A 21,066-nucleotide genomic window follows, 5' to 3' on the forward strand; every position below is an offset into this window, starting at 1 on the left:
ACAAATAGCAGGATTCAGTACTCCCAGACTTCACACCAAATTCTATACTTGGCTAGGCTTCTAGCTTCGGAAGGCTTTTTGATTTTTTTTGGAAGGACACTGCCTCCTGCCTTTATCCAGGACTATCTTTGGTGTTCATTGAAACATACTTTGTTAATTGTAATTTTGAAGCCTCAGGCATACTGTGGGTGATAAGGGGCAGAGGAGAGTGGCACCCCATGATCTTCTGGGCCCCACCTACTTGTGCTCCCCTTCTGTGCCACATGTCCTCCAGTAGTTCTCCTTTCTTCTTATTTAAACATTTTTAATAAGATAGCTATCTGATTCTAATTAAATCTTAGGTATTGTATTGAAACTCTTAGGTATTTTATTTATTCTATTTAAAATCTTAGGTATTGCATTGTATTTAAATTTTTTTTAAGATTTTATTTATTTATTTGACAGAGTAAGAGAGAAGACAAGCAGGCAGAGTGGCTGGCAGAGGGAGAGGGGGAAAGCAGGCTCTCTCCTAAGCAGAGAGCCTGACGTGGGGCTTGATCCTTAGATCCTGGGATCATGACCTGAGCTGAAGGTAGTCACTTAACCAACTGAGCCACCCAGGTGCGCCCCACCCTTTCCCCCCACCCCAAGATTTTATTTGTAACTTTTCTATTAAAGGAATCCTTGTTGCTTGTTTCAAGACAAGAGGGTTTTTTTGTTGTTGTTGTTGTTTGTTTGTTTTGTTAGGGCTGCAGAAAATGTCATTTACATATCAGTCATATCTAGGTGCTTTGAAGTGTGTGTCTACATCTTTCTGGTACATACAGTTCTCACGGCCTTGTGGATAGGAATCTATAGCCAGGTTGTGTGGGACCAGCCTAGATAGTTGAAATTTGAAGTCACCTCCCAGGTATGCCTTTAGGGGCGTGATCTCCCAGCTCCCAGCCATAGAATTACTGGTACCTGAAATTCTGCTTTTAGAGATTCATTCTTTGTCTAAACTTGCTTCCTTTTACTTGCACAGGCACCTATGGAAGGTAAGTCTTGTGACTCAGCAACTTTCAAATGAGATTCTTTCTTGGAAATAGGTAAATTTTGGAGACATAAGGAAAAATTAAGAAGATACTTAATCAACAAACGTAGGAGGCAAGGAAAAGTGGTACAATAAAAAAGATGGAAACAGCACCATTAAGAGGAGGCCTCAGTGGAGATCTTGAATTTTGATTTTCTTTACAGTTTGGGCAGTGGATGAAGCCAGTGTGGTTGGTGCATTTGGAGAATGAGTTAGGCAGCTTTCTCTCTTTTTTTTTCCCCTCCTCTCTTAGCATTTCAGTGCATTGAGGCCATGCAGGCCTGCCTCACTCAGGACCAGCTGATAGTGGAGTGGCAAAGCTCTGCTCCAGATGTGGACACATGGATGGTTGAATGGTTCCCCGATTTGGACTCAGAGCCCTCCACTTTTTCCTGGGAATCTGTGTCTCAGGCCAGGAACTGGACCATCCAGAAAGGTATCCATTGTGGACCCCACAAGTTCCTTCTATATAAGATTCAGTTTCATTTCCACTAGTTTTAAGATCTTTAACTTTGACTCTAAAGCTGTAGATGCAGTTTTGGACATCTTTGGTTGTCCTTTGGACAAAGCAAGTGCAGGCCCAGTGAAGTGCCATATTTCTTGGTGGTTCCCACTTAGGCTGGGCCAGGAATCTATGGATATCAGACTTGGTATATGGTCTATTTACAGGTGGAAATCACCATATTGACCTCACCATCAGAGAGCCCTTCCTGGATATCTTTGATCATGTAGGTAATGCTAGGGTTTTTCTCCCACTAGTCTTGCCCAGGCTACCCTTTTAGTTCTGGTTCCCTGTTTAAGATCTAGGTCCCCTCTCCAAGTAAGTGATATAACGAATAGACTTCTTTTAAAGAAAGTCCCTGCTCCTTGAAAGACAGATGAATGAGGCTTTACCCTCCCAATCCTGCCAGTCTAACCATTTAATACTTAATGGCACCATATAAAGGATTATACTCATGCAGGGATTCATGGTAGAGGAGCCAGAATTCATGGAATCTGAGTTCTCAGGATGATATGGTATTGAGAGAAGGATTAAGTTTTATTCTGTAGTGCTTCCAAATCATGTAACAAAATCCATGATAGAGGAAGGACTGGATCTCTTACTTTTCCCTTCCTGGTTGGCTCTGGCATTTCATTAGAGTGGTGTAGACTTAGTTCTAATAGTTAATTTTAAAAGGTTAGAATTGGACAATGGAGATGATCCATCCTAACCTCCTTGTTTTCCAGATGTGGAAACAGTAGAGAAATGTTCTTACATTAGAGTATATGTCCATACTTACATATGTCCTCTAAGACGTAGATGTAACTCGATCTAATGATTCTCCTTTGCCAGCCTCTGAGCATAAGGCTTATTTTCTGTCTCTCTCCCTCTTCTTTACAGATGAATTAAAACCCTTCCAGTGCTATAACATCTCTGTTTATCCAGTGTTGGGAGACCGAGTGGGCCAGCCATATTCCATTCAGGCTTATGCTCAAGAAGGCAGTATGTATGCAAAGGCCCCATGGGGCAAGGAAACCCTGGGGCCTGTCCAACAACCACACGAGGCTGTGAATGTCTTTAGCCCATTCACAGTTGTCTTAGCGCTTAGCTGTGCTGCACCTTCAGCTTGGAAGCTTCATACGCTTGACACAGTTGCGGTCAGGTTGTAGGTTTATTGGATTTCAAAGCTGGGATAGAAGTTAGAGATCCTCAAGTCCAAGCCCCTCATTCTACAAATGGAAAATCAAGGCTCAGAGAGGTAAAATAATTTGTCCAACCTCACAAAGGAACTTAGGGCCAATAGGCTTGTAAGCAAAAATAACATAGACCAAGTTAGGGACCTTACAGAGTTAATCCTAAATTGGAGATGCAAAAAATTATTTTTGTGTTGCTATTGTACGGTACAACTCATGGGTTGTACTGATGAACTGCCCAGACTTTATTCTTTATCTTTTGGAGGTTAACCTTATCCAGATTCAACATTAGAAAATCTTTCCTGTCACTCAAAAGTAACCCCGGGTGCCTGTCCTGCAGCTGTATTTGATACTAGCTATTATTGATACGAATGAAAGCTGAATGCAAAATGAGAGTGGGGGCTCTGTCAGAAAGTACTTATTTTGCAGGCCTTTAACAGTGCTTTCCTTCTGTTCAGGATGGATAATTCCATCTTTTCCCTACTCTGCTCCGGCCTCCCATCTTTGGCCCCGATTTGCCTTGAGTACCACCCACAGCTCTGGGGAAAAGGATCTTCCCAGCTGTGATTCAGTGCTTATTGTTTTTCTCCCTGGCCTGTAAAGTTCCGTCAGTGGGTCCTGTGACTGAGGCAGACAACATTGGTGTGAAGACAGTCACAATCATGTGGAAAGAGATTCCCAAGAGTCAGAGAAATGGCTTCATCAGCAACTACACCATATATTACCAAACTGAAGATGGAAAGGAGTTCTGTAAGTGTGCTTGTAGCCGAGCTGGAAAGCCCCCGAACCCCAAAGAGTTGCTGTGGGTACACCTGCTGTAGGGGTTGGTGCCCTATAATCTCACATGAATCACTTAGCCTCTTTGACAACCTCTCTGATAATGAGGCCAAGAACACCTACCTCTTGAGTTTTTTGGAGTCAAATGAGAGTGAAATGACAGTACCTAAGAATCAAAAGGAGTGTTTGTGGTCAGGCTGTGAACAAGCTGGCCTTCTGGGAGCTTCCCAATCATTAATGCAGACTCTTTAATACTCTGTATTAAAGAGTAGAGTGGTGACACCTACCTCAGTGCAGCACCCTCTACCCTGATTCCTTTTGCCCACTGTCAAGTCATACTTTTGCTTGAATCCACAATATCTACTGACATCCTCAATTCTGGGCTAGGCTTGGATTCCTATTTAGGCTAACTTTTTTTTTTTGTTATAGTAAAATACATAAAGCATAAAATTTATCACTCAAAACATTTGAAAGTGTACCAGTTAGTGGCACTGAGTATATCAATAATGTTGTGCCACCATCATCTCTATCTGTTTCTATCCCAAATAGAAACCCTATACCCATTAATCAGTCTCTTCTCATTGTCTTTTTCCCACAGTCCCTGGAAACCTCAAAATTGCTTTCTGTCTTTTGGATTTACATATTCTGGCTATCTCATATAAATGGGATCATACAATATGAGGCTTTTTGAATCTGGCTTCTCTTACTTAGCATTGTGTTTTCAAAGTTTATCCATCTTTTAGGTTGTAATAATATCTCATTCCTTTTTATAGCTGAAGAATATTCTAATCTATGGATAGTCTGCATTTTGTTTATCCATTCACCAGTTGATGGGCATTTGGGTTGTTTCCACTTTTTGGCTACTGTAATTAATACTGTAGGCAAATACTCTTTGAGTATTTACTTTTAATTCTTTGGGGCACATACCTCAGAGTGGAATTGCTGACCCATATGATAATTCTGGTTTAATTTTTTGAGAAACCACCCAGCTGTTTTCCATAGTGGCTGCCCCATATTACATGCCCACTAGCAATGGATGAGAGTTACAATTTCTCCATATTCTTACCAACACTTATATTATTGTTACTATCATGGGGGGTATGAAATGGTTTCTCAATTCATTTTGTATTTCCTTAATAATTAATGATGTAGAACATCTTTGCATGTGCTTATCGGCCATTTGTATATCTTATTTGAGAAAGTCTGTTCAATTTCTTTGCCCATTTTTATTTTATTTATTTATTTGACAGACAGAGATCACAAATAGGCAGAGAGGCAGGCAGAGAGAGAAGAGTAAGAGGCTCCCTGCTAAGCAGAGAGCCCAATGTGGAGCTCCATCCCAGGACCCTGGGATCATGACCTGAGCCAAAGGCAGAGGCTTTAACCCACTGAGCCACCCAGGTGCCCCACTTTGCCCATTTTTAAATTGGGTTGTTAGTCTTTCAGTTTTTGAGTCATAAGATTATGTTAGAAGTTTCTTATAAAATATATGATTTGCAAACATTTTTTTCCATTTTATGGATTGTCTTTTCACTCTCTTGATAATATCTTTTGATACACAAAAGTTTTTAATTTTGGTGAAGTCCAGATTAATCTATTTTCTTTTGTTACTTATGTATTAAGTATCATATGTACTGCCAAATTCAAAGCCACTATTTACCCTATGTTGTCTTCAAAGAGATTTATAGTGTTAGCTTTTATGTTTATATCTTTGCTATATCTTTCTATAATTTTAAGCAGAACATGGATAGAGGGATTGGGGTATTTGATTGGATGACTTGGAGGTACAGGTCCCAGTGCTCTTATTTCACTCTTCCTAAGGCACAGTTTTTACTTGGGCTTGGCTGTTGTGTTTGACTTCTATATTTTTCCTTTAGCCAAGACAGTCAACCCCAATATCCTGCAGTATGGCCTGGAGTCCCTGACACGAAAGACCTCTTATACTCTTCAGGTCATGGCCAGCACAAGTGCTGGGGGAACCAATGGCACCAAGATAAACTTCAAGACATTATCAATTAGTGAGTATTTCCTTTATGCCTTGCGTAAGTCTCCTTGGCATTTCCCTTAGGGCAGTTGGAGATGATGTTTGCTAAAGGCAGGGGGAAGCCTAATGAAAGGGAAGTACTTAAGTAAGAAGAACCATCTGCCCTCTGGCTCATTGACTTTCCTGGAAGGCTTATGGTTGAGGAGAGAAGTAGAGAGAGCAGACATATTGAGAAATGAATTTGAAAAGACTGGTCATTTTTTTCCTTCATCATGGGTAGTCCCATGTCATCTTGAGGAGAAGGGTTCAAGTTAATTCCAACTTCATTTCAGTACATACCAACCTCTGCTCCAAAGCTGCCACAGGTTCATAGTCACCAGTATCTGTGTTCCAGAGGTTGCTACAGAGTGGGGCCTTGGAGAGAAAACCTTGGTTTAACTAGCACCATTGTCCACAGGAAGGAACTTAACTTCCATCATTTGTGGAGATTTTTGAGCAAAAATGTACATAATATGTTCTACTTACCAGTTTTTACATTAAAAATAGCAAGAAAAATTTAGTAACAAAATGTAGTGTTGATGATGGTTATGGGAAATATTCAAGAGGAAAGGAAGCTAGAATGAGAGGAGAAATGAAGAAAGAAAGAAAGAAGGAGAATGTGAGAAACAGAAATATGTTAATTTTCTCAAGTCCTTGAGGAGCAGAGATTTGATTTTAAGGATATACTAGAACTGTTTTAAGAATTATTTATATTAAAAGTGAAGAGACATTGCCAGTTTTTTCAGTAAAAGGTAAACAGAGTCTGGTATAGGTTCTCTCTCCCTCTCTCTCTCTCACTTTTTTTTTAGAGAGAGAGAGAGAGAGCATATGAGCAGAGGGTGGGGAGGAGCAGAAAGAGAGAGAGAATCTTAAGCAGGTTCCAGGCTTAGAGTGGAGCGCAATGCAGGGTTCAACCTCATGACCATGGGACTGGATCTGAAATCAAGACACCCAACACATTGAGCCACCCAGACCCCCCTGGTTTAAGTACTCTTGAAAGCCTCTTGCTTATCACATTTTCAAAAGTATAAAACTATCTTTATGGTTCTGGAAAATGTAAATACAGTATGTGTTTCCACATAGAAAACATGTTCTGTTTTTATGGGCTAACACTGCCATTTTTGGAGTTCTTTTTGATATTGTTCTGTAGAATCTTTTAAAATCATATAGTATTTTTGCAGCACTAGGCACAGATTGCATCATCTGCTAGAATTTTCTCCATGGGTCAAATTTAAGGCAAGAGCCTGCCTTGGAGCCTTGGTGTTTCTTACACTTGTTTGCAGATTACAGATCTCCCTGCTTCTGTCTTCGTTCCTCTGCAGTCTATTCTCCACACGGCATTCAGAGTTTAAAACCCTAGCTCCCTGCTTGAAACCCACCAGTTGCTTCTGCTGTATGTTAAATAAAATGCAAATTCCTACCCACAGCTTTCAGGATCCTTCCTGAGCTGGGGTTTACTGACCTCCTCTCCTACCGCGTTCTGCTTCTATCTATGCTCTCTAACTTCTTCCTGCTTTTGCCTCTGCTGTTCCTTATGCCAGGAATGCTTTCTCCTTGTTTTTGCATGAGTGTTTCTTCTCGTTATTTTTATTTAATTTTTTATTTTTTTTAAACATATATTTTTATCCCCAGGGGTACAAATCTGTGAATCACCAGGTTTACACACTTCACAGCACTCACCATAGCACACATACCCTCCCCAATGTCCATAACCCCACCCCCCTTCTCCCAACCCCCTCCCCCCAGCAACCCTCAGTTTGTTTTGTGAGATTAAGAGTCACTTATGGTATGTGCTTTGGTGAGTGCTGTGAAGTGTGTAAACCTGGTGATTCACAGACCTGTACCCCTGGGGATAAAAATACATGTTTATAAAAAATTAAAAATTAAAAAAAAAAAAAGAGTCACTTATGGTTTGTCTCCCTCCCAATCCCATCTTGTTTCATTTATTCTTCTCCTACCCCCTTAACCCCCCATGTTGCATCTCCACTTCCTCATATCAGGGAAATCATATGATAGTTGTCTTTTTCCGACTGATTTATTTCGCTAAGCATGATACCCTCTAGTTCCATCCACATTGTCGCAAATGGCAAAGTTTCATTTCTTTTGATGGCTGCATGGTATCCCATTGTGTATATATACCACATCTTCTTTATCCACTCATCTGTTGATGGAAATCTAGGTGCTTTCCATTGTTTGGCTATTGTGGACATTGCTGCTATAAACATTCAGGTGTACGTGCCCTTTTGGATCACTGCATTTGTATCTTTAGGGTAAATATCCAGTAGTGCAATTGCTGGGTCATAGGGTAGCTCTATTTTCAACTTTTTGAGGAACCTCCATGCTGTTTTCCAGAGTGGTTGCACCAGCTTGCATTCCCACCAACAGTGTAGGAGGGTTCCCCTTTCTCCGCATCCTCACCAGCATCTGTCATTTCCTGCCTTGTTAATTTTAGCCATTCTGACTGGTGTGAGGTGGTATCTCATTGTGGTTTTGATCTGTATTTCCCTGATGCTGAGTGATGTGGAGCATTTTTTCATGTGTCTGTGGGCCATCTGGATGTCTTCTTTGCAGAAATGTCTGTTCATGGCCACTGCCCATTTCTTGATTGGATTATTCGTTCTTTGGGTGTTAAGTTTGATAAGTTATTTATGGATTTTGGACACTAGCCCTTTATCTGATATGTCGTTTGCAAATATCTTCTCCCATTCCCTGGATTGTCTTTTGGTTTTGTTGACTGTTTCCTTTGTTGTGCAAAAGCTTTTGTTCTCGATGAAGTCCCAATAGTTCATTTTGACCTTGCTTCCCTTGCCTTTGGCGATGTTCCTAGGAAGATGTTGCTGCGGCTGAGGTCGAAGAGGTTGCTGCCTGTGTTCTCCTCAAGGATTTTGATGGATTCTTTTCTCACATTGAGGTCCTTCATCCATTTTGAGTCTATTTTCGTGTGTGGTGTAAGGAAATGGTCCAATTTCATTTTTCCGCATGTGGCTGTCCAATTTTCCCAACACCATTTATTGAAGAGGCTGTCTTTTTTCCATTGGGCAGTCTTTCCTGCTTTGTCAAAGATTAGTTGACCATAGAGTTGAGGGTCTATTTCTGGGCTCTCTATTCTACGTGTCTACGTGTAGATCTACGTGTCTGTTTTTGTGCCAGTACCATGCTGTCTTGATGATGACAGCTTTGTAATAGAGTTTGAAGTCCGGAATTGGGATGCCACCAACTTTGGCTTTCTTTTTCAATATTCCTTTGGCTATTCGAGGTCTTTTCTGGTTCCATATAAATTTTAGGATTATTTGTCCCATTTCTTTGAAAAAGATGGATAGTACTTTGATAGAATTGCATTAAATGTGTAGATTGCTTTAGGTAGCAAAGACATTTTCACAATATTTATTCTTCCAATCCAGGAGCATGGAACATTTTCCATTTCTTTGTGTCTTCCTCAATTTCTTTCATGAGTACTTGTAGTTTTTGGAGTATGGATTCTTTGCCTCTTTGGCTAGGTTTATTCCTAGTTATCTTATGGTTTTGGGTGCAATTGTAAATGGGATTGACGCCTTAATTTCTCTTTCTTCTGTCTTGTTGTTGGTGTAGAGAAATATAACTGATTTCTGTGCATTGATTTTATATCCTGACACTTTACTGAATTCCTGTACAGTTCTAGCAGTTTTGGAGTGGAGTGTTTTGGGTTTTCCACATATAGTATCATATCATCTGCAAAGAGTGATAGTTTGACTTCTTCTTTGCCGATTTGGATGCCTTTAATTTCCTTTTGTTGTCTGATTGCTGAGGCTAGGACTTCTAGACTATGTTGAATAGCAGTGGTGATAATGGACATCCCTGCTGTGTTCCTGACCTTAGTGGAAAAGCTTTCAGTTTTTCTCCATTGAGAGTGATATTTGTGGTGGGTTTTGATAGATGGCTTTGATAATATTGAGGTATGTGTGCTCCATCCCTACACTTTGAAGAGTTTTGGTCAGGAAGGGATGCTGTACTTTGTCAAATGCTTTTTCAGCATCTATTGAGAGTATCATATGGTTCTTGTTCTTTCTTTTATTAATGTGTTGTATCACATTGATTGATTTGCGGATGTTGAACCAACCTTGCAGCCCTGGAATAAATCCCACTTGGTCGTGGTAAATAATCCTTTTAATGTACTGTTGGATCCTATTGGCTGGTATTTTGGTGAGAATTTTCGCATCTGTGTTCATCAAGGATATTGGTTTGTAGTTCTCTTTTTTGATGGGATCCTTGTCTGGTTTTGGGATCAAGGTGATGCTGGCCTCATAAAATGAATTTGGAAGTTTTCCTTCCATTTCTATTTTTTGGAACAGTTTCAGGAGAATAGGAATTAGTTCTTCTTTAAATGTTTGGTAGAATTCCTCCGGGAAGCCGTCTGGCCTTGGGCTTTTGTTTGTTTGGAGATTTTTGATGACTGTTTCAACCTCCTTAGGGTTGTGGGTCTGTTCAGGCTTTCTGTTTCTTCCTGGTTCAGTTGTGGTAGTTTATATGTTTCTAGGAATGCATCCATTTCTTCCAGATTGTCAAATTTGTTGGTGTAGAGTTGCTTATAGTATGTTCTTATAATTGTCTGTATTTCTTTGGTGTTAGTTGTGATCTCTCCTCTTTCATTCATGATTTTATTTGGGTCTTTTCTCTTTTCTTTTTGATAAGTCTGGCCAGGGGTTTATCAATCTTATTAATTCTTTCAAAGAACCAGCTCCTAGTTTCGTTGATTTGTTCTATTGTTTTTTGGGTTTCTATTTCATTGATTTCTGCTCTGATCTTTATGATTTCTCTTCTCCTGCTGGGTTTAGGGTTTCTTTCTTGTTCTTTCTCTAGCTCCTTTAGGTGTAGGGTTAAGTTGTGTACCTGAGACCTTTCTTGTTTCTTGAGAAAGGCTTGTACTGCTATATATTTTCCTCTCCAGACTGCCTTTGTTGTGTCCCACAGATTTTGAACTTTTATGTTTTCATTATCATTTGTTTCCATGAATTTTTTCAATTCTTTAATTTCCTGGTTGACCCATTCATTCTTTAGAAGGATGCTGTTTAGTCTCCATGTATTTGGGTTCTTTCCAAATTTCCTCTTGTGATTGAGTTCTAGCTTCAGAGCACTGTGGTCTAAAAATATGCAGGGAATGATCCCAATCTTTTGATACTGGTTGAGTCCTGATTTAGGACCGAGGATGTGATCTATTCTGGAGAATGTTCCATGTGCACTAGAGAAGAATGTGTATTTTGTTCCTTTGGGATGAAATGTTCTGAATATATCTGTGATGTCCATCTGGTCCAGTGTGTCATTTAAGGCCTTTATTTCTTTGTTGATCTTTTGCTTGGATGATCTGTCCATTTCAGTGAGGGGAGTGTTAAAGTCCCCTACTATTATTGTATTACTGTTGATGTTTTTCTTTGATTTTGTTATTAATTAGTTTATATAGTTGGCTGTTCCCACATTAGGGGCATAGATATTTAAAATTGTTAGATCTTCTTGTTGGGCAGATCCTTTGAGTATGATATAGTGTCCTTCCTCATCTCTTATTATACTCTTTGGCTTAAAATCTAATTGGTCTGATATAAGGATTGCCATCCCTGCTTTCTTCTGATGTCCATTAGCATGGTAAATTATTTTCCACCCCCTCACTTTAAATCTGGAAGTGTCTTTGGGTTTAAAATGAGTTTCTTGTAGGCAACATATAGATGGGTTTTGTTTTTTTATCCATTCTGATACCCTGTGTCTTTTGATTGGGGCATTTAGCCCATTAACATTCAGGGTATCTATTGAGAGATATGAATTTAGTGCCATTGTATTGCCTGTAAGGTGACTGTTACTGTATATTGTCTCTATTCCTTTCTGATCTACTACTTTTAGGCTCTCTCTTTGCTTAGAGGACCCCTTTCAATATTTCCCATAGAGCTGGTTTGGTGTTTGCAAATTCTCTCAGTTTTTGAGAGAATACTCAGTCCTGGAAGCTTTTAATCTCTCCTCTATTTTCAATGACAGCCTAGCTGGATATAGTATTCTTGGCTGCATGTTTTTCTTGCTTAGTGCTCTGAATATATCATGCCAGCTCTTTCTGGCCTGCCAGGTCTCTGTGGATAAGTCTGCTGCCAATCTAATATTTTTACCATTGTATGTTACACACTGCTTTTCCTGGGCTGCTTTCAGGATTTTCTCTTTGTCACTAAGACTTGTAAATTTTACTATTAGGTGACGGGGTGTGGGCCTATTCTTACTGATTTTGAGGGGGGTTTTCTGTGCCTCCTGGATTTTGATGCTTGTTCCCTTTGCCATATTGGGGAAATTCTCTCCAATAATCTCTCCAATATACCTTCTGCTCCCCTCTCTCTTTCTTCTTCTTCTGGAATCCCAATTATTCTGTTGTTTCGTCTTATGGTGTCACTTATCTCTTGAATTCTCCCCTCGTGGTCCAGTAGCTGTTTGTCCCACTTTTGCTAAGCTTCTTTATTCTCTGCCATTTGGTCTTCTATATCGCTCATTCTTTCTTCTGCCTCATTTATCCTAGAAGTGAGAGCCTCCATTTTTTATTGCACCTCATTAATAGCTTTTTTTTAAATTTCAACTTGGTCATATTTTAGTTCTTTTATTTCTCAAGAAAGGGCTTTTATATCTCCTGAGAGGGTTTCTCTAATATCTTCCATGCCTTTTTCAAGCCCAGCTAGAATCTTGAGAATCGTCATTCTGAACTCTATACCTGATATATTATCAATGTCTGTATTGATTAGGTCCCTAGCCTTCGGTACTGCCTCTTGTTCTTTTTTTTTTGTGATGAATTTTTCCACCTTGTCATTTTGTCCAGATAAGAGTATATGAAGGAGCAAGTAAAATACTAAAAGAGTGGCAACAACCCCAGGAAAGTATGCTTTCAGAAAGTGGTTGATTTTCTGTTTCTAGAATTGCTGTTGTTCTTGTCTTCGATCTTCCATTGGATTTGTAGGTATTTGCAATCTTTAGGTAAGCTATCTAGCTGATCTCCTGCTACCTGAATTAGTCTCAGCCTGCTACTTTTCCGCCATCTTGACTCCTACCCCTTCTCATTATTAACATTGGCTCAGATTTCTCCTTTCAGAGAAGTCTTCCTTTGCCGATGTGTAAAGTTACTATCTTCCCATCTTACCTAAATATACTCTATCATCCTATTATATCTGTAATAATCTTCTTTTTTTATTGTCTGAATCCTTCTACCAGAATGTAGGCTCCATGCGAGTAGGGATCGTGTATATATTCCTTACTTTTTATTACCCAGGATAGTGCTTGGAAAGTGGTAAGCACTCACTAAATATGTGCTAAGGAATGAAGGTGGAGAATGAGCCTGGTGAACATAGTGTTTGTCACTGTTATTCAGGCAGAAAAGAACTGGATGAGGAGCCACAAATATAACTTTTCTTTTTATGAATAAATTTTAATTGAATTGAAAGAAAAATCATAAAGAACATGTTGCTGAAACTCCTGGAAGAAAAAATTAATCTTTAATTTTTGTCATCAAAGTGAGGAGCTCATCCTTTTACTGACTTTTGTTCTCCTATTCCCAAAGGTGTCCCTGAGATTTTCTTTATAACTTCTTTGGTTGGAAGCGGCCTTCTCATTCTCATCATGCTGACAGTGGCATATGGTCTCAAAAAACCCAAGTGAGTTTATAGGCAACAGCATGTACCCTCAAAATCAGGGACTAAAGGGGTGGAAGGCATCATGTGTGGAAAGGGCACTGTGTTATTAAGGGGATGTTGATTCATTTATCAATTCGGTACATATTTACTGAGTTTATTTATCTGCCATACCCTGCTCATCAGAATTCTGACCAAATGAGGACTTCTATTCCCCACAGCCCCATGTACCAGGCTTATGCCAGGGGATTGCCAGCTGCCCCACATGCTGTTATCTTCGGTATTTGGCATCTGACTCTAAAGTCAGGGAGAAGGTCCTTCCTCTCAGTGATCTCCCAAGTAGAGAGAGAACTTACCCATGGGATTAGAGCATTGGCCAGTAGTATGCCCAGCATAGACTTGTTCCTTGCTGGTAGTGCAGTGTTGGAGGGCTGGCCACAGAGATGTTTGTCCCATGTGCTCTGGTCACTGTGGGAAAGGAAGCTTGTCTTCAGGGTCCTCTGCTTTCTCTCCCCAGAGAATCTCATGCTACCCTGTTGGTCAAGGGCTCCCTCCCCCATAGATCTCTCTCTCCCAAACTGCACAGATGAGGACCTTCTCTGCCAAGCATCTAGGCTTAGTTATAGTTAAGTGAATGTCAGCCTCATTTCCAAACCATAGGTAGAAACCAAGTCACCAGGCAAACCCTTGTACATTTTGCTTATCTATCAGGCTCCCTTGTGAGGCGGCTGCGGCTGGTTAGGACCACACTTTGAGAATCACTGCACTAAAATGTAGATGTTGTACAGGCTTAGAGGGTTATGCTTCCTGGAGGACAAATCTCAAAAACATGGTTCTGTCATGGTGTGGTTTCTAGCATCAGGACCAGGGGTGGAGATGCAGAGGCAGGAGAGGGTAAGAAAGGTGTCTTTCCATCACAACCCATTGATGACTTATAATTTCACTCCCCAAACTATGTGTTCCCAGTTTCTGTCAGGAAGTCGACAGCTTGTCCTTATGTAATAGGGAGCCATACAATTCTCTGTAGCAAAGCTGCACCCTTCTGGCAGACCCATGCAGTGTAAGTAACATATACTTCTCAAACTTAATTCCCGTTTTAAAATCATATCTCTTATTAGCAAATTGAAGCACTTATGTTGGCCTGATGTCCCCAACCCTGCTGAAAGCAGCATAGCCACATGGCATGGAGATGATTTCAAGGTAAATACTTGTGCTTTTGTTAGAGAAATCATTGAGTAGGTTGGTTGCATAAGACAAGGAAGGGTGATGGAGATGGGGAGGAGTCCTGCACTGAGATTTGTACAGGCTTCACATCAATAGAAATTCAGGTTAAAAAGTCCCGAGGTATGGCTGGCATGACAGGTGGAATGAGCCTTTCTAGAACAACTTTGGCCTTCATCCTCTTGGATCAGTGGAAAGGACTTCACTCTGCTCAGAGGACCCAGTGTGTGCTGGACATGGAACTGGTCCTATAATGGATGCCACCTAAGGACACTGGCCCCATCCTCAAGGACCTGACTGTCTAATTAGGGAGCAAGAGAGAGCCTGGCTATAAGATTCAGGGCCATTAAAAAGCAGCCAAGAACAAGTTAGTCTAGAGGCCACTGGAGACCTTGAGGGGATGTTGATATACATAGCTGTCCACAGGCTGACACGGCTGCCTCGGGTTGTTTTTCTCAAATTAGGGAAGTTACAGTCAGACTTGAACTGGGAATAGGGTTTTTTAGTGACTTATCCCTAAGTAGAAAACTTCCTTTTCATAAGTTTAAATTAAAAACTGTTTTGCAATTTTTAAGATATAATTTCTTTTAGTTAAGTAAAAACAAGCCCTATCAAATATAACCTTTAAATTTTTACTATTGAAAGACTATTTCTAATACTTCTTGATGCAGGAATTTTTAGTACTAGCTCTTGCTTGTTTCAGCTCGGAAGACTTTTTTAATGTAGACATCTTTATTTATTTATTTTAATTTTTGTTATTTGTGTTATTTCTGTTTTCTTCTCTCCTTTATCAGCTGTGTGTTACCCTATATACTTTGCTACTTACTAAAAGTTGTCAAGAGAGTAAATGAATTTATAGGCAGTATTGTCTGATGATTGTGGTTTTTCATCTTATGTAAGAGTTCTAATTTGGATGCTTCCATCTCAATTGGGGTTTAGTGAGCTTATGATTATGTGGAAAATAGCCTTGAGCTCTCAAGAAGAAAAAAAGTTGTTTGAATACCATGTGCCATTTCTCAGGAAATGGGTCAGTCTTGCCAGGCTTCTCTGGAAGGGCTTGTGGAAGAGATTGGCCATCACTTCTGGTCTCTGGAAGGAATGTGGGGGCTGGTCAAGAGGTGAGACATTGGTTATCCTAAGCCTAATGAGCTCTTGACTGCCTCATGTGTAGCTCTTAAATGATCATTGGGGGTGTCCCTTTCTCTTTTTCAGGATAAGCTAAACCTGAAGCAGTTTGATGATCCTGTGAACACGGAAGGAGACAGGGTTCTAAAATCATACTCGGCCTCCAGTGATTTTATTGACAAGTTGGTGGTGAACTTTGAGAATTTTTTGGAAGAGGTTTCCACAGAGGAAATTGGAAAGGATCAGGAAAGCATTTTGAGAGAGGAGAAAAATAAGTATGTGACTTTTCCATATTGGCCTTATCGTCCTCCCACATCAACTGAGATTCCACAGAGAAAACCCCAACAGCTGCGTTCTAGAATACCAGAGGAGACCAGCTTAGAAACCAAAGAACAACTTCTCTCTTCTGTTCAGAGTTTAGGGCCAGAGAATCTCTGTGAGGAAGGAGAACCAAATCCATACTTGAAAAATTCGGTGACAACCAGAGAATTTGTCACATGCGAAAAACCTCAAGATGAAGCCAAAAGAGAAGTTTAATTGTTGCTGTGGCTTGAATCCCTCTGGGTCTCAGTGTGGGTGAATCCTGCAGAGAGCATATATCATGACTTGGCCAGAAGAGCTTTCCTGGGTGTCTCTCCCAACTTGCTTGTGTTAGAGAAACTCTCACATCCCCCTGAGGGGCCTGTTGACCTTCATTGACCCAGACGTGTAACTTGCCCGAGAAGGAGGGATGGTTATATGTCTGTACCCTGCCTAGGAAAAGCAATTTATTATTATTATTATTTTTTTTTTTCAGTTTCACACTGGGGTCTGTGACATTACTTCAAGGGACAGCAGGGCCCCCAAGGTGGATATAATTGGCCTTCTGTAGGAATTAGATCATTGTCACAGCTGTTGCTGGAGTTACTTCCTCAGGGTTCCAGTAGACTCTCCCCACTGCCAGCAGACTGGGGTCTGGTAGGAGGTGAGAGTCTCTCCCTATACCTCTATACCTTGGGTTCTGGGCTCCACCTCCAAGGCAGCGCTGAAATCTCACTTTCGAGATTTTGTTTTTCCCTCTGTACAGAGGCAGGGGAGGTAGAGTGGCCTTCCTGATGCTGTGCCTGCCCAGGACTCCTTCTTACCCTCATAAATCTCAGCAAGACCTCCACCCACAATTCTTGCCCCTGGTTCACAGCACACTGGCTGCTGGGAAATCAGGGAATGTGTGTGGGGGGTGTCTCAGCAGGGCACTGGTGAGCAGACTCTGGGCTGGGCCAGAAGGTCCACCCCAATCTTCACATTGCACAGCCCTGGAAACAATCCCAGAGGCCTCTGCTGCCATTTTGTCTTGCCCCCAAGCCTGAAAGTAAGAAGGCACTGAACATTGCCCTGCTTTTAGGTAGGACCCTGGCGCCTCACGTGGCCTCAGAGCCAGGGAATGCTTCCTGAGCATGACCTTCTAAGGCTTCTTCCCAGCAAAACCTGAGTAGGCTGTAGAAACATGCTGCTGTGATTTTGCTGCTCTGACCCCAGGACTCCTCTTGCCTTTGCATTGGCCCCACACACAGCTTATGGCAGTCAAGGGAGTCCTATGGTCAGGATTCATTTGCGGAGACCCAGCATCGTGACCACATTGATGGCAGATGACTTCCTAGTGTGTGGTTTTGACTCCTCTAGCTATTGGGGGAGGTGGCTGAGAGCCCCCGAGAGATGGAGGAAGACCAGGCTGTGAGATGGAGGAAGGCGGGGCTGTGAACCTGGCTTTCCCACCTCTCTCAGCAGCCTCTCATCTTTTTAATGCTTCCTTTTTAAAAAATTTAATTTTATTTAAATTCAATTTTTTCTTCTTTGTTTTCCTTTCATTTATTCTTCCTTTCCCACTGGACTCCTTTTATCATTTTCGCACTGACTTTTGCTGCCTTGAGGGTTAAGGAAACCAGGACTCTCTGTTCTTTCTAGATGGCCCAAGGTAGGTCCTAGGAGTCAGTGTTTCCTGCCAGGAAGGGAAGCAGGACCCCTGAAGCTCCTTCAGGGGGCCACACTCTGCCCTCCAGAGCACATTCACAGGGCACAGGCCCAGCAGCTATGAGGCCTTTCTTTCCTGGGATTGGGTCTCAAACCGTTTTCACTTGCAGTGTCCTGGGTTGCCTCTGTGGCCTGAAAAAGCTGTCTGCATTTTCTCAGTTACAGCAAACAGAACACAAACAGGAGAAGTTGCGTTTTAATAAGTTCATTAAAAATGGGTAACATTCCCCATGAAGTTTTCTGGGGCTCTAGGAATCATGTAAACAGCTATGTCAGCGCCTTATTCCTGGCCCTTCTAATAATACAAGAAAATTTGAAAAGAATGGCACAAAAGCCAATCTGTGGCTGGAGAAAAAAAAAAGGGGGGGAGGGATACTCTCATTGTGGCTTCTCAGGAGGCACCCAGGACAAACACTATGGGGGAAGTGGGAGAGGCGGCTGGGTTTTGAAAAGAGGCAGGAGATGGGAGAGGGAAATGGGAACCCAGAGGCATCCCGTGTGGGTCCCAGGTGCCCGCTGCTATTGCTCCCTTGTGTGGGGGAAGCCAGGCACTGGCTGAGGGTTTCTGGCAGCCTCTCTTGGCGCAGCCCTACTTACTGCCTGCTGTCTACACACTGACCCTCAGGCTACATCTGGGCCTTGTTATTTCCCAGGCCCCTGACCGAGAAATGCTGCTGATATTTTTTAAAGGCTGGATAACAAAATCAAAGGAAGATTCATGTTTAATGACATGTGAAAACTCTATGGAATTCTAATTTCAGTATCCATAAACAAAGCTTAATTAGAAAAGAGCCACGCCCATTTTTTATTATATTGTCTGTGATAGCTTTCCTCCCACAAAGACAGAACTGACTAGTTGTGAGAAAGAATTTATCCCACAAAGGCTAAAATGTTCACCACCTGGCCCTGTGCAGACAAAGCTCGCTCACTCTGGGCAGCCCACAGACACAAGGCTCGGACTGCACAGCATTGGCCCATAAAGTGTTTTAACTTTGAATTAGCTGCTAAAGAAAGAAAAAGTCACATTGTGGTAGTTCTGGATTTCTGAGTGGGGACTGCTTCTGTAGGAAGGGCACACACTGGCTCCCGGCCCCAGCCCTCACAACTGCCCATAGCTCAGGTGGTGAGTTGATTGTTTGTTATCACTTACTCCAATGTTTTGTTGTTGGTTTTTTTTTTTTTTTAAGATTTTATTTATTTATTTGAGAGAGAGAGAACACAAGCAGGGGGAATGGCAGACAGAGGGAGAGAGAAGCAGGCTCCCTGATGAGCAGGGAGCCCAAAGTGGGGCTTAATCCCAGGACCCTGGGATCATGACCTGACCAAAGGCAGCAGCTTAAAGTCTGAGCCAATCAGATGCCCCTCCAGTGGTTCTTGGTACAGGTTACTCTGTCCAACATTTGACACTGCCTGGAGGTAGTTTTCAGAGGGTGCTGCTGGTATTTAGTGGGTAGAAGTCAGCAGTGCTGGTAGTGACCCTGTAATGCACCAAACCATGCTCACAACAAATATCTGGCCCCAAACCTCAGTAGGATTGAGATTTGGAAATTCCAGCTGAGCTACCTCTGCCCACTTGTGTGGGTCCTACTCATTGTCCCCAGGCATTCTTTTTTTTTTTTTTTTTTGTAAATTTAAAATTTGTTTTGGACTCCACTGTAACAACACCACCATCAACAAACAAAATCTCTAAATACGAGTTATCTGTATCATTTTTTAGTCCCTTATATGATTTGTGTGTTCTAATATACATGTTCACCTCCTTATATGTTATATATTGATTCTACTATATTTTAGCTTCATTGTCCCTTACTATTCCATGTTTAAAATTTCATGCATGAACATAGTTTATTGTGGTAGTGTTTTGAATAAACACTCAGAACTTCATGGTGTGCCTTCATATTATGGTTTGCTAAGGCCCCTTAGTTGACAGGATTGTTTTATATGTCTTCTTTGTATAGAGAACACCATCAGTAAATGTTGATTTTGTATAGCATTTTCTTTTCCCACCTTTGTCTTAACTCCTTAGGGGTTCTTTCTAAAGGTGGAATTGCTGGGTCAAATTTTATAGTTGCTGTCACATATTGCACAACTCTGTCCCCCCAAAAAAAGGCTACAATGTCACATATTGCACAACTCTGTCCCCCCAAAAAAGGCTACAATGATTTGCAGTATCACCAGGGGTATCTGGGGCCTCCTTTGTTCTTGTTAATGATGATCAACCATTTACTGGTATAAATTGAATTTTGTCAATTTATTGGCTATAGCTAGAGACACTTCATCGTTTTTTGTGTTGCTTAAGTGAAGGCGGACTTTTCCCGTGTGTATTTTACTACCACTTGTCCACCTGTTGACACTGCAGAATGTTCTACCTCCAAGCCACTGGGGCACTGAGAGAGCAGGTGAGCTGCTAGACATTTGATGTCCTCAGCCGAACTTTACAACTACCGGTTGACTTTGTCATTTGGTTGACTGTTTAAAATATGTGGTGTTTGTAGGGCATTTAAAAAGAAATTTCGCATTGATGTGTTTTGTGTTAGTGACAAGGTCTATTTGTAATTATCATATGTGTCATTATCTGCGTCTTGGCACTTTTTGGGGAAAGGTATCTGGACTGAGTATGACACATCATTAGCAGTTCTTGTCTCTCTGCAGCTTTTACTAGACCTTGGGGTCGGCAGGGAAAGAGTTTGCTCAGAAGCACAAACAGCCCCAGTCCACATTGGCAAAAGTCTGGAAATGCTTCCCCTTTGCTACTCAGAACAATATAGGAGGAGGGCACAGGGACTGATTCCACAAGAGCAACGAAGCCAACAGTCACATGCCTCAGATGGTTATTCAAGGGAATGCAGGTGTCCCTACTTCTGATTACATTTTTAGGAGTGGGATTCTCTGTCCTGCCCAACTTCACTGTATGTGTGGGGTTAAATGACAGGAAAGTAGCCTGAGGCCTGGACTTTGAAATGAAAGTCAAAATGTGTAAGGCAGAATGGACATGCAGAATATTCTGAATGATTGTAGTAATGCAAAAGATGGGACCTGTGTACCAAGGGCACCACTCTTTGTATGCTCTGCATGTTGTCTTTTCCACATATTGTTCATAAGTCAATATAGTATTGTAATACATGTGCCTGGCAGTTCTGTCCTCCTATGCAGAGTATGAAAACAGGGTTTTACTATAAAGAGAACAGCCTTTAAAATGCTTTACTGTAAATGCATTTGTATTTCAGTCTTTCAGGTAATAAAGCTATAATAACGTTTTCATGTAAAGCTATACTTATTTTAAAGTTTTACCCACTCAGGCATGTGTGTGTGTTTAAGATTTTATGGATTTGAGAGAGAGAGAGAGAGAGCAAGGAGGGGAAGGGTAGGGCAGGGGCAGAGGGAGAAGCAGACTCTCCCCTGAGCAAGGAGCCTGTCCCAGGCTCCTGTCCCAGGATTCCAGGATCATGACTTGAGTTGAAGGCAGACGCTCAACTGACTGAGCCACCCAGGTGCCCCCACTCAGATGCTTAAAATGGGACTTCAAATATAAATATCCAACTTTGTCAGAGATTAAGGCAGTCTCTTGC

The 21,066-nt window shown here is 41.4% G+C and overlaps 1 protein-coding gene across 1 annotated transcript in view; it reads left to right on the forward strand.

Moving 5' to 3' along the window:
- IL31RA (interleukin 31 receptor A) overlaps positions 1–16,027 on the forward strand; it is a 50,898-nt gene extending 34,871 nt beyond the window's left edge. The window contains exons 8-14 of the mRNA XM_059416374.1: positions 1,305–1,487; positions 2,433–2,534; positions 3,329–3,475; positions 5,380–5,520; positions 13,075–13,168; positions 14,263–14,344; positions 15,578–16,027. Coding sequence (XP_059272357.1) covers positions 1,305–1,487; positions 2,433–2,534; positions 3,329–3,475; positions 5,380–5,520; positions 13,075–13,168; positions 14,263–14,344; positions 15,578–16,027 — 1,199 coding nt within the window. The remainder of the gene's footprint in view (positions 1–1,304; positions 1,488–2,432; positions 2,535–3,328; positions 3,476–5,379; positions 5,521–13,074; positions 13,169–14,262; positions 14,345–15,577) is intronic.
- The last annotated feature ends 5,039 nt before the right edge of the window (positions 16,028–21,066 follow it).

This window comes from Mustela nigripes, chromosome 12 (genome assembly GCF_022355385.1).
Source record: "Mustela nigripes isolate SB6536 chromosome 12, MUSNIG.SB6536, whole genome shotgun sequence".
Lineage (NCBI taxonomy): Eukaryota > Metazoa > Chordata > Mammalia > Carnivora > Mustelidae > Mustela > Mustela nigripes.